Genomic DNA, 14,206 nt, shown 5'->3' with positions numbered 1-14,206 from the left:
TACAATCATTTAACAATTAGCAAACTGTTAATTGCAGGAATTTGATCAACCTAAGTCACTTTGCCCAGCAACACAGTGTCTGGATAGTGTTGGTTAGTAGCTGATAAGTATACAATAGGTCCTTGCAAAGAGAAGGATACTCCCATGCAAGAAAAGAATTTGTTTATCAGGTAACAGTACAGCTGCAAGGCCGAGTGTCCCTGTTGAGTCTGGGAATTAAGGGTAGTTGGGACAATGCAGGGAAGAGGAGCTCAGACAATGGATACATCATCCATGATCTTAATGTAGGCTGGAAGGGCCAAATGGCCTACTCCTGCTTCTATTACTATGAAACTATAACCCTGTATTTCCCATGGTTAACCCACCTAACCTGCACATCCCTGGGCACTGTAGGCAATTTAGCATGGCCAATCCAAATCAAGGCCGGTGAGCAGTGTAGTGATGTGGAAAATGAACATCAGAGAACGATAGAAAGGGACAAGGAGAGTAAATATACCAGCAATCAAAACTGGATTCTAAAGATCACAAAAATTGAAATGATACATGGTGAATCTGAATGTGTGCCACATTGTAACAAAAGTAAATGAATTAACTGCACTCATTGAAATGAATAATTATGGTCTGAGGCTCCTTACAGAGACATGGCTTCAGGATGGCAAGAATTGGATCCTGAATATTGAGGGGGGAGTCAGATGGGAAGCGAGGTCAGGCAGAGGGTTGGCACTGCTAATCAAAGCACTGATCACAGGGTAGTCTGGTGTCAGCTCGGATTTCAGGGCCTGATCTCTCTGTCCTCTGATCTCCCTGTTCCCACAGAGTAAGATGTCAGTCTGTTCTCACCTTTGCTGGACTTCTGCTGAAGCTTTCACGCCTCTTTTACAGCTTCCAGAACAAGAAAACATTCAGTCAATCGAAAGCCAACCCACAATCTCAGCCTGTCACCTTTCCAGACACAGAGTGTAGTCACAGCAGGGAATCAAACAAGAAAAATGAAACAAAATCAGAAATAAATAAATGCCTAATGTTTGTTCATTAGGAAGTAAACCAGAAATAGGGCTGTCCCAGGATTCTGATAGTGCCCTACTTGAGGAATTCTCTCTCCCTTCGATGTAACTATTAGTACTGTTGGAGCAAAGTAACTCGTGTGTCAAATCGTTTAAAGTAAAGTAGTCAGGAGAGGAGACCTTGAGCAATTAACTAGCTTTATTCGTTGCCATTGGGGAATACCTCTGAGTTCAAAATAAAGTCTGACGTATTCCAATAAAATACAGAACGTTACAAGTTTTACGTAAAACACAAGCCCCACTCTCCATTAATTATGCAACTGAGGGGCAGTCGTAAGGTTCACATACATTGTCCAGACCTACATTTCTTCATGTCTACAAAATTGAATGTTATCTTATACTGCAGGTTCAGCTAGGCTCTAATTACCGATAAGGGACAGAGAGAACCAATCCATCATTCTATGAAGCAGCACAGTCTAATGGCCTGAGGAGCAGAGACAGCCTGCAGCTGCAAGGTCAGGCTATCAAAACAGAATTCCTTAGCCAGGGCTCAGACAGCATTCTGTTAACAGGCTACATTTTACTGCAAACATTGCTTTGTGACAATATGGCTTCCATGCAGTTTTGTGTCAGGGGTAGCTAGCTTTTCTGTTTTTATATTTAAAATGCACCCGATTCCCACCAGTAACTGCAACAGGTACAAGTACAGCACATGCAATATTCCTCATTGCAGCTTCAAGCCGGTTTTGCATCCTCTGTTCTTCCTTCACTTTGGCTCCAGCACATTCAGCTTCCTTCCCTCATTCCCAGCCCCCCGCCCTAATGTTCCAAGCTGACCCGCAAAAGTTCGGTTTGTCCCTCCATTCTTTCCCAGTTGTCTTTTGTGGGTTTTGAAAACTTTCCCAATCCTCTGATTATAGGAGTTGAATTTATGTTGTAGCTGCACCAGACATTGGTTAGGCCACTTTTGGGATGTTGTGTGCAGTTCTGGTATCTCTGCTAGAGGAAGGATGTTGTGAAACTTGAAAGAGTTCGGAAACGGTTGACAAGGATGTTGTCAGAGTTTGAGCTGAACAGGCTGGAGCTGTTTTCTCTCGAGCACCAGAGGCTGAGGGGTGACCCTACAAACATTTATAAAATCAGGAGGGGCATGGAGAGGGTAAATAGACAAGATCTTTTCCCTAGATGGGTCGTAGTGTCAGGGTGAGGGTGAGATTTAAAAGGGGCAACTCCTCCATTCAGAGGGTGGTGCGTGCAAGGAATGAGCTGCCAGAGGAAGTGGTGGCGGCTGGTACAATTACAGCATTTAAAAGGTACCCAGCTGGTGTAATGGAAAATTAACATTTATTGTGAAATCTATAAAAGCATAGGGTAACAAAGAAGTCAGGGCCTGACTTTGCAGACAGGCAGAAAAAAAATGTCAAGTTAAACCGACCTAACAGCAGACTTACAAGGCCAGTAAACTACCATATCAAGAGTCAAGGAATGAGAAAAACAACTCCATACATGAAAAGGACCTCCAATGTTCCAGGCTCCTGGTCTTGAGCTGTTGATAAGGTGAAGTGAATCCAGCCAGGACTGACACAGTTAAGGAGAGTGTTGTAGAGCAAAGAGACCTTGGACTGCAGGTTCATAGTTCCTTGAAATTGGAGTCGCAGGTAGGCAGGATAGTGAAGAAGGCGTTTGGTATGCTGGCCTTTATTGGTCAGAGCAGAGAGTACAGGAGTTGGGAGGTTAAGTTGTGGATGTGCAGGGCATTGGTCAGGCCACTTTTGGGAATACTGTGTTCAGTTCTGGTCTCCCTGCTGTAGGAAACACGTGTGATACTTCGAAAGATTGACAAGGCTGTTGCCAGATTTTGAGGGTTTGAGCTACATGGAGAGGCTGAATAGGCTGGGAATATTTACCCTGGAGCATCGGAGGCTGCATGGTGATTTTATAGACGTTTGTGAGGGGCATGGATAGGGTGAGTACTTAAAGTCGTTTCCCCAGGGTAGGGGAGTCCAAAACTAGAGGGCATCCATTTGAGGTGAGAGGGGAATGATTTGAAAGGGACCTGAGGGGCAACCTTTTCACACAGAGGGTGGTGCATGTATAGACCAAACTACCAGAGGAAGTGGTGGAGACTGGTAGAATTACAACTTTTAAAAGGCATCGAGATGTTAGTCTGTTCTCAGCTCTGCTGGATTTCTATAAATTCGGTGTCTTTTGATCTTATTCTCCACAACCACCTGGTGAAGGATCAGCGCTCCAAAAGCGAGTGCTTCCAAATAACCCGTTGAACACCCACTCGGTGTTGTGTGATTTTTAAGTATGTCCAGGTATGGTTGGATTGACTGTGCTCAATTACATAGTGCCCAGGGATGTGCAGGTTAGGTGCATTAATCAGGGGATAAATGTTGAGCAATAGGGGTAAGGGAATGAGTGTGGGTGGGTTACCTTTGGAGGGTCAATGTGGAGTCTTTGTGCCAAGTGGCCTGCTCCCACACTCTGGGGATTCTCACAATCTCATTTTTTTTTTGCTTCCCAAAATCAGACCTGCTCACCTCTCCGCAGGATCCCAATGTTGTGAAATATATTAACTTTCAGGTGGAGTTATCCAAAATTCAGAGAGATGTCAGTCTTGATGTTTTTGCTCATCTGCCCCTGTAAGATCCTGAATCAGCACCTTCAGGAGAATTAGTTAGAATGGAGTGAGAACAGAGGGGGAGAGAGAGTGGGATGGTGCCTTCAATTTTGTGGAATAACAAAAGAAAAGGATATTCCACAGAAAGTAGAATTCCTTGTTCAGGTTTTCTACCCTGCACTGACAGTGATGACCTTTGTAATCTCTTTTTACAGAGTATTTGAAGATCTGAAGATGGAAGTTTCAATATCAACACATGAAGTGCTTATGCCCAAAACATCGACTCTCCTGCTCCTCCGATGCTGCCTGACCTGCTGTGCTTTTCCAGCACTGCACTTTTCGACTCTGACTCTCCAGCATCTGCTGTCCTCACTTTGACGTCAGTGTCTGACAGTCACTGCAAGGATGCCTGCCTTGAAGAAGTTTTCCTCCTCTCTCTCTACAAGAATCTCAGGGAGTCCCTCTCCCACTGCAACTCCCAGGTCATTTCCTCTGCCCTGAAGCTCTTCAACCATGTCGTGAAACAGACTCGCTACCACAGCCTCCTTGACCTATCACCTTCATCCCCTCCCCCACTCACCCATTGTATTCTATGCTACTTTCTCCCCACCCCCACCCTCCTCTAGCTTATCTCTACACGCTTCAGGCTGACTGCCTTTATTCCTGATGAAGGGCTTTTGCCCGAAACGTCGATTTCGAAGCTACTTGGATGCTGCCCTAACTGCTGTGCTCTTCCAGCACCACTAATCCAGAATCTGGTTTCCAGCATCTGCAGTCATTGTTTTTACCTCGTCACTCAATCCATCAGGAACACAATGATTTTTGACTATGATTCTGTGAGAAGGAGCAAAGCCTTTTGGTTCCTGTTTGAGCACGTTTTAAGCATCAGTGGGACTGGATGAGAGACCCTACCGTTGCAGTGCACTGAGTGTGGGGCCTGGGAAGAGGAATTTACGGCGGGGAGGGGCTCCACACGCGTTGGTGTGTGGCTGAAGCTTTGGCCATGGAGAAACCTGAGGAATCCCGCCCCGTGGAGAAACCGTGGAATTGTGGCGACTGTGGGACTGGCTTTCGTGCCCCGTCTGTCCCGGAGACTCATCGGCGCAGGCACACCAGGGAGAGGCCATTCCCCTGCCCTGTCTGCGGGAAGGCCTTCAGCAATTCCTCCAACCTCCAGACCAACCAGCGGGTCCACACGGGGGAGAGGCCATTCCCCTGCACCGACTGCGGGAAGGCCTTCAGGCATTCCTCCAACCTCCAGACCAACCAGCGGGTCCACACCGGGGAGAGGCCGTTCCCCTGCCCCGAGTGTGGGAAGGCCTTCAGCAATTCCTCCAACCTGCTGAGGCACCAGCGGGTCCACACGGGGGAGAGGCCCTTCAGCTGCCCCGAGTGCGGGAAGGCCTTCACCCGCTCCTCCTACCTGCGGAGCCACCAGCGAGTTCATGTACCATCGCAGGGCGATTGAAGGAATGACAGCCGAGTACCATTTATTGACTGGACTATCAACCCGGTTCCAGGGACTCCCGGGTTCGATTCCCACCGCAGCAGATGGGGGAATTGGAATTTGGTCAGAAATCTGGAGTTCAGAATCTAACGGTGAAACCATTGTCGGTGGAGTGGGGATGGAAGAAAACCCCCACCCTGATTCACTCCGTTCTTTTTTAGGGAAAGAAACTGTCGTTGTGGGAGAGGATTCACTCAATCGTCCCAGCTGCATCCTTTACCCGGTCTGGCCTACACGTGACTCCAGACCCAAAGCAGTATGATTGACTCTACACTGCCCATCCAACTTACTTGGAAACAGGGTACGGGTTGAAAATGCTGAGTGAGGCAGTACTTTCTCCGGGTTAAGGCTGTACCAAGGATCCAATTACAAAGGGTCAACTGGGTAGTGACCAATAATGAAACAAGTGAGGGGTTGGAGGGGGTGTGTGCTCTTTGGTGAAGCTGTATCAAAGTTGGGTCGCAATAAAGATTACCTGCCGAGCTCAGGCCAGCTCAGACTCTCATTGAGAGCTTTGAACTGCAACAGGTTTTTGTTTTAAAACTGCTCATTTCTTACAGGCGAAAGTGAGAACTGCTGATGCTGGAGATCAGAGTCAAGCTTAGAGTGGTGCTGGCAACGCAGAGCAGGTCAGGCAGCATCCAAGGAGCAGGAAAATCGACATTTTTTGGGCAACGGATGCTGCCTGACCTGTTGTGCTGATTTCTGACAGTCTCCTGTACTATGTTTCCAATGTTGTGTATCGGTTGCAGCAGTGAATGAGTAGCCAGTATTGTTAGAAATTGTAAATTTTTCAGGAGTGCAGGTACTCCATCATCCCATTGTCATTGTCCAGTTTCCTGGCAGCACTGGGAGGTGTGGGCTGTGTCCACTGGAAACGATGTGGAGGTGCCAGTGTTGGACTGGGGTGGATAAAGTTAAAAGTCACACAACACCAGGTTATAGTCCAACAGGCTTATTTGTAAGCACGAGCTTTCGGAGCGGTGCCCCTTCATCAGGTAGCTGTGGAGCAAGGTCATAAGACACAGAATTTATAGCAAAAGATCACAGTGTCATGCAACAGACAGGACATATTAAACAAATCTAGATTGCAGATTAATCTTTCATCTTTTAGTATGGGCTGCAGGTTTCAGTTCATTAATATGTAAATCCCAGAACTACTTTTAATTCACCTTCTCGAGATGATGTAAGGTTTTATAAAAATAGGTGACGTTGCAGCTCAGATACTGCACAAAAGTGTCTGAATCCCAATCTTGAATCAGACTGGTTCTACTAACCAAAGTAGGAATTCATAAAATATTACATGGATTGACTGTCTGCAGTTTGTATGATTTTGAGCAAAATTGAATATATCTGCAAATATAATTCTGCAAATGGAAGTTCACTCCATTGAGTTATGTGTGACTGTATCTGCAGGAGTGTATGTGCGTGCGTATGCGAGTTTGTGCATATATACTAATTAAATGTGTGTGAGATGGAACATAAGCCTGTGAGATGGTGAGAGTGTTAGGGTGTGTGTGTCTGAGAGAGCGAGAGATAAAGGAAAGGGGTTGCATTTTGCTAAAACAGGGAAGGGCAGGACTTGTACCATTAATGGTAGGGCCCTGCATCGTCATGTAGAACAGATTCATGGGGGCGGGCGGTGGCGTGGAGGGGTTCTGGGACATAAAGTTAAAAATCTCTCAACACCAGGTTATTGTCCAACTGGTTTATTTGGAAACACAAGCTTTTGGAGCACTGCTCCTTCATGGGATGTTTGTGGAACAGGATCATAAGACACAACCACCTGATGAAGGAGCAGTACTCCAAAAGCTAATGCTTGCAAATGAGCCTGTTGGAGTATCAGCTGGTGTGGTGTGAATTTTAACTTCATCCACCCCAGTCCAACACCGGCATCTCCAAGTCGGGGACATAGTTCTTTGGAAGTTGCATCATTGGTAGACAGGGTGGTGAAAGAGGCGTTTAGCACACTTTCCTTCATTGTTCACACCGTTCAGTGCAGGAGTTGGGACATCACGTTGAGGTTGGACAGGATATTGGTGAGACCATGTGTAGAGTACTGAGTACACTTCTGGTCGCCCTATCGACAACCACAAGTTGTCGGGTGACCTTATTTCGATTTATAAAGTCATGGGGCGTGGAGGAAAGGTAAATATCACAGGGGGGGAAAAATGATGCATCTCCCCTTTTTAACTTCTCTTGACATTCAGACACTTCAATCCTGTCAGTAACAGCCTCATCGCCAGAGAGCAGACTGCGCGTGCTCCTCACTGCACGCAAGGCACACGCCTCGCGACTTTCTTTTGGTGGGCCAATCGGAAGCGCTGGAGGACCGGAAGGTGACTGGTCCTCCTGCCAATCAGAGCCTTCCTATTGTCTGAATGCAGACGTTGGAACATGAGCTTCGGAAGCTGCTGCTGCTCTGTCTCTGAATGAAGATTGAGTTTGCTCCAGACTGCAACCTCTTTACTCTGTCAACCATCTGTGAGTAGGGCACTCTCTTCCCAACTCCTTTTCCTTTTTTTTCCCCCCATTCTTGGATTCAATCTTTGACTTCCATTTCCTTTCGGTTGCTGCAAGTGAATGCACGGCGTGGACCGATTCGGGAAAAGGTTTTCATAAACAGAGAGCGGGTCATGTATGGGATGAATGTCCAGAGGTCGTGGTGGATGCACTACCCCCAAGAAGACCTCACCAACCCTCTGAAGAGCAACCCTCCCAGACCCACTCCCCAACATTTACCCCTTCACCTGACCCTACACGCAATTTAGCGTGGCCAATTCACCTAACCTGCACATCTTTGGACTGTGGGAGGAAACCAGAGCACCCGGAGGAAACCCACACAGACAGTTGCCCGAGGCAGGAATTGAACTTGGGTCTCTGGCGCTGTGACGCAGCAGTGCTACTCACTGTGCCACTGAGGACAGATGAGGAGGAACTGCTTTTCCTGGAGAATAGTCATTCTATGGAATTCTCTGCCCAAGGAAGCAGTAGAGGCATCTTCATTAAGTATATTCAAGACACAATTGGATGGGTTTTCATGGTCAGGGAATTAAGGGTAGTTGGGATAATGCAGGGAGAAAGAGCTGAGCCAATGGATATATCAGCCACAATCAGCTCGGATTTCAGTTTCCCACAGAGTAAGATATTGGTCTGTTCTCTGCTCTGCTAGATTTCTGCTGAAGCCTTGACCCCTCCACCCCCCACACCTTCTGGAACAATAAAACATTCAGTCAATCAAGACCCAAGCCACAGTCTCCCAGCCTGTCAACCATCCAGACACCGAGTGTAGTCCTAGCTGGGAATCAAACAAGAAAAACAGAACAAAATTAGAAATAAATAAATGCTCGTGCTTAATGTTTGTTCATGAGGAAGTAAACCAGAAATAGGGCTCTCCCACGATTCTTATAGTGCCCCTCTTGAGGCACTCTCTCACCCTAACATCTAACTATTCATACCCAGCTATGATTTACAACAATATTTACACCAGCAGAAATAAAGCATCTGTTATCAAGTAGACATCGGGATATACAGCACAAAATAGACTTTTCTCTGTCTCATTCACACACATACATCCATGGGGGTGAATTTGTAGTTGCAAAATTATATTTGCAGAGACATTCTATTTTTCTCAAAAATGCACAATATGCAGGCTGATCCATGTAATGTTTTGTAAATTCCACTTTGGAAGTAGAACCAGTCTGACTCAAGATTGTGTTACAGACAGACTCTGACCTCACACCTTTAATGCATTGTCAGAGCTGAGATGTCACCTTTTGTTATAAAACCTTGAGTTATCTCAAGAAGATGTCTTTCAGGAAATTCTGGGATTTACAAATGAATGATACGAGCAGCCCATATCCCTCTAAACCCTTCCCATTCACGTACCCATCCAGCTGCTCTTTAAAAGTTGTATTTGTGCCAGCCTCCACCACTTCCTCTCGCAGCTCATTGCACACACGCACCACTCTCTGTGTGAAAAATACAAATCTATGCCTTCCTCATCCCCCGTTTTACCTGTACTGATACCTTTGGGGATCTCTGAACTTGGACAGTAAGGTCCCTTTGTTCCTGAGCACTCTGTAGGGATCTACTATTTATTGCTTACTTCCTTCCCTATTAAGATGAGGTGTTGTCCCTCCAATTTGTGGTTTGATTCGTTGTGGCAATAGAGGAGGCCAAAGATGGTAATGTCAGAAAGGGGGTGGGAAGGGGAATTGAAATGGGTGGTGACTGGGAACTCTGGTCGGCTCTGTGGACCTGGATATGATGTTCAGTGAACCATTTCTTAGGTTTGTGCTCACTCTCCCCGATATAGAGAAGACCACAACTGGCAAACACATGGCAAATGCAGTCCCACAATATGAAGTTATAGCCTTTATTTTGGGAAAAAAAGTAGAAAGGAAGTGCATTGCTAAAATGGTGATGTAATTGGATGTGGAGAAAGTGAGAACTGCAGATGCTGGAGATCAGGGTCAAAAAGTGTGGGACTGGAAGAGCACGGTAGGTTAGGCAGCATCCGAGGAGCAGGACAGTTGACTTTTTGGGCACGAGCCCTTCATCAGGAATGATGTGTGGATAGACAAAGGAGCCTCAGCGTCCTCCTACACCAGTCACTGCCAGTTGTCAGACAGGTGCAGCAAACAATCAGCAAGGCAAGTGGTGTATTAGCAAGAGGAATTGAGTTCAGAAGTGGGGAGGTCTTCCTGCAGTTAGGGGGTCATTGAATATATTCAAGGCTGAGTTCATCTGATTTTTGAAGAACAAAGAAGTGGATGTTTGTGGGGGAAGGCAAGAGCATGGTTTCAAGACCAGTACAGAACAGTTCCAGAGTCAAACAGCACAGAAACAGACCCTTAAGTCCAACTAGTCAGAGAGATATACAGCATGGAAAGAGACCCTTCGGTCCAACCTGTCCATGCCGACCAGATATCCCATCCCAATCTAGTCCCATCTGCCAGCATCTGGCCCATATCCCTCCAAACTCTTCCCATTCATATACCCGGCCAGATGGCTTTTAAATCTTGCAATTGTACCAGCCTCCACCACTTCCTCCTGCAGCTCATTCCATACATGTCCTACCCTCTGTGTGAAAAGGTTGCCCCTCAGATCTCTTTTGTTTCTTTCTCACCCTAAACCTATGCCCTCTTGTTCTGAGATGTCCGTCTTGACGTTTTTGCTTTTTCTGCCCTTGTAAGATCCTGAATCAGCACTTCCAGGAGAATTAGTTAGAGCAGAGTGAGAACAGAGTGGGATGGTGCTTTCAATTTTGTAGAATAACAAAAGAAAAGAAAATTCTACAAAGTAGAATTGCTTGTTTAGAGTTTCTACCCTGGGACTGACAGTGGTGACTTTTGTAATCTATTTTTACAGCGTATTTGAAGATCTGATGGCGGAAGTTTCTCAATCAACAGATGAGAAACATTGGCCCTCCTGCTCCTCAGATGCTGTCTGACATCCCCATGCTTTTCCAGTGCCACATTTTTCGACTGACTCTCCAGCATTTGCGGTCCTCACTTCAACATCAATGTCTGACAGTCACTCAGTCCACCAGGACCGCAACGATTTTCAACTGTGATCTCTGTGAGAGGGATCAAAGCTTTTTGGTTCCTGACTGAGTATGTTTTCACCATCAGTCTGACCCACAGAGTGTGGAGCCTGAAACAGTTGGACGGCCTGGGAAGAGGAATTCACGGCAGGGAGGGGCTGGAAAAGCGTTTATGTGCAGCTGAAGCTTCGGCCATGGAGAAACCTGAGGAATCCCACCCCATGGAGAAACGGTGGAAGTGTGGCGACTGTGGGAAAGGCTTTCATTTCCCGTCTGCCCTGGAGACCCATCGGCGCAGTCACACCGGGGAGAGGCCATTCCCCTGCACCGACTGCGGGAAGGCCTTCAGACATTCCTCCCACCTGCTGGCCCACCAGCGGGACCACACGGGGGAGAGACCCTTCGGCTGTCCCGATTGTGGGAAGGCCTTCATGTTTTTCTCTGCCCTGTTGGCCCACCGGAGAATCCACACGGGGGAGAGGCCGTTCAGCTGCTCTGAGTGTGGGAAGGGCTTCAACTATTGCTCTGACCTGCTGAGGCACCAACGGGTTCACTCAGGGGAGAGGCCCTTCAGCTGCCCCGAGTGCGGGATGGCCTTCAGCAATTACTCCAACCTCCAGACCCACCAGCGAGTGCACACGGGGGAGAGGCCCTTCAGCTGCCCCGAGTGTGGGAAGGCCTTTACCCAGGTCTCCACCCTGCTGAGACACCAGCGGATCCACACCGGGGAGAGGCCATTCACCTGCTCTCAGTGCGGGAAGGGCTTCACCCGCTCCTTCCATCTGCAGAAGCACCAGCGAGTTCACGTGCCATCGCAGGGGAATTGAAGGAGTGACGGCCGAGTGCCATTATCGATTGGACTATCAACCCGGTTCCGGGGAGTCCCGGGTTTGAATCCCACCACGACAGATGGCAGAATTGGTATTCGGTCAGAAATGTGGAGTTCGGAATCTAACAATGAGACCGTTTCAAGGAGGGGGGTGGTGCAGGGGAGAAAGCCCCCATCTGATTCCCTCTCTCCCTTGTTAGGGAAGGGAACCGCCATTGGGGGAAAGGATTCACTCAGTCGTTCCAGCTGCATCCTTTACCCGGTCTGGCCTACACCTGACTCCAGACCCACAGCACTCTGGTTGACTCTACACTGCCCCTTCCTGGCAAATAAGCGGGGAGAAACTTACTTGGAGACAGGATATAGGTTAAAATTGCTGAGTGAGGCAATACTTCCTCCGGATTACGGCTGTACCAAGGATCCAATTACAAAGGGACAACTTGGTGCTGACCAATAGTAAAGACAGTGGGGTGTGTGTGGGCTTTGATCTTGAACTGTTTAAAAAGCTGCAACTTTGTCTATGCCTTTTTGCTGGGGGAATCTGAAGCTGTAACAAAGTCGGGTCACAATCAAGGTTACCTGAACTTACCGCCGGGCTCAGACTCTCATTGAAAGCTTTGAGCTCCGAGAGGTTTTTGTTTTAAAGCTGCTCCTGTCTTTCAGCCTCCTGCAGAGTTTCCAATGTCGTGTATCAGATGGAGCAGTGAATGAGTAGCTTGTATCATTAGAAATTGTACATCTTTCAGGTACTGCGTTGTTTCATCAGCATTGTCAAGTTTCCTGGCAGCACCAGGAGGTGGGGGCTGTGTTCAGTCGAAATGATATGGAGGGGTTGGTATTAGACTGGGGTGATAAAGTTTAAAAAAATCACAATACCAGGTTATTGTTCAACAGGTTTATTTGGAAGCACTAGCTTTCTGAGTGCTGCTCCTTTATTGGGTAGCTGTGGAGCAGACACAGAACGTATATCAAAAGATCATGCAACTGATAGAATATATTGAACAAGCCTAGATTGCTGTTAAGCCCTTCATCTCTTAGAATGGGTGCAGGTTTTGGTTCATTAATGTGTCACTGCCAGAACATCTTTTAAGTCACATTCTTGAGATGACTTAAGGTTTTATGAAAAAGATAACATCTCAGCTCAGACCATGCATTAAAGGTGTGAGGTCAGAGTCTGTCTGTACCCCAATCTTGAATCAGACTGGTTCTATTTCCAAAGGAGGAATTCATAAAATATTACATGGATTGACTGCCTGGACATTGTGTGCTTTTTGACCAAAATTGAATGTATCTGCAAATATAATTCTGCCAATACAAATTCACCCCACAAAGAATTGTGTGTGCGTGCATGTGAGTTTGTGCGTGAGAGTGTGTACATGCTTGGTAAAGTGTGAGTGTGATGGTGTATAAGCCTGTGAGAGTATTGAGGGGAGGAGGAACGTGTGTGTGTGTGTGTGTGTGTGTGTGTGTGTGTGTGTGTGTGTCGGAGCATATGTGTGAGAGGTATTAATACAAGCAAGGGGTTGCATTTTGCTAAAACAAGGAAGGGCAGCACTTGTCCAGATAATGATAGGGCCCTGGGTCATGTTATAGAACAGACAGACATGGGGGGGGGTGGTGTTCAGGTACATGGTTCTTTGGAAGTTGCATCACAGGTAGCCAGGGCAGTTAAGAAGGCATTTAGCAGCATAGCATTCATTGTTCACCCCATTGAGTATCGGGGATGGGACATCATGTTGTGGTTGTACAGGATGTTGGTGAGGGCACTTGGAGAGTACGGAGTACAGTTCTGATGGCCCTGTAATAGGAAGAATACTATCAGAGAGGGTTTAATAAAGATTTACCAGGATGTTGTAAGGACTGGAGGGTTTGAGTTATAAGGAGAGAGGCTGGAGTTCTCCTGGTCGGGGGGCGGGGCCTGTGACAACGATGGGGCCACGTGGGAGGGACCGGGACCGGGGGGGGCGCGGGGGGGCGGGGGAAGGAATGTAGGGCCTGTCCTGTCCTGTCCTGTCCGAGTGAAAGGGGAGGCAGTCATTGAAGGGGCAGGATCTGTTTACCCCCCTCACTGTCTGTTTACCCCCCTCACTGTCTGTTTAATCCTCGGGCTGTTTACCCCCCTCACTGTCTGTTTAATCCTCGGGCTGTTTACCCCCCTCACTGTCTGTTTAATCCTTGGGCTGTTTACCCCCCTCACTGTCTGTTTAATCCTCGGGCTGTTTACCCCCCTCACTGTCTGTTTAATCCTCGGGCTGTTTACCCCCCTCACTGTCTGTTTAATCCTCGGGCTGTTTCCCCCCTCACTGTCTGTTTAATCCTCGGGCTGTTTACCCCCCTCACTGTCTGTTTAATCCTTGGGCTGTTTACCCCCCTCACTGTCTGTTTAATCCTTGGGCTGTTTACCCCCCTCACTGTTACTTGTGCAATTGCTGAGGGTAGTGTGTAAATCCTAGTGAAGGAGATTATGCACCAGCATGTATATGTTCCTCAGTTATTGAAGGGGCGGGAGCACTAAGCCTTGTTAACATGGTTATACTTTGTTATTTGGAAAAGTAGACTTTATTATTTAGAGTCACCGATGTACAGCACGGAACCAGACCCATTCGATCCAACCTGTCCATGCCAACCGGATATCCTAAATTAATCTAGTCCCCATTTGCCAGCGCTTGGCTCCTATTCCTCTAATCCCTTC

General features: G+C 47.3%; 1 protein-coding gene across 1 annotated transcript; it reads left to right on the top strand.

Annotated features, from left to right (window-relative positions):
* The first annotated feature begins 7,553 nt into the window (after positions 1-7,553).
* LOC140460779 (uncharacterized) lies at positions 7,554-13,240 on the top strand. The gene is made up of 2 exons (XM_072555458.1): positions 7,554-7,621; positions 10,511-13,240. The coding sequence occupies exon 2, from the start codon at positions 10,880-10,882 to the stop codon at positions 11,510-11,512; it is 633 nt and encodes a 210-aa protein (XP_072411559.1). The 5' UTR covers positions 7,554-7,621; positions 10,511-10,879; the 3' UTR covers positions 11,513-13,240.
* The last annotated feature ends 966 nt before the right edge of the window (positions 13,241-14,206 follow it).

This window comes from Chiloscyllium punctatum, chromosome 36 (assembly GCF_047496795.1).
Source record: "Chiloscyllium punctatum isolate Juve2018m chromosome 36, sChiPun1.3, whole genome shotgun sequence".
Classification (NCBI taxonomy): Eukaryota; Metazoa; Chordata; class Chondrichthyes; order Orectolobiformes; family Hemiscylliidae; genus Chiloscyllium; species Chiloscyllium punctatum.
This window is presented reverse-complemented; position numbering and strand designations above follow the sequence as displayed.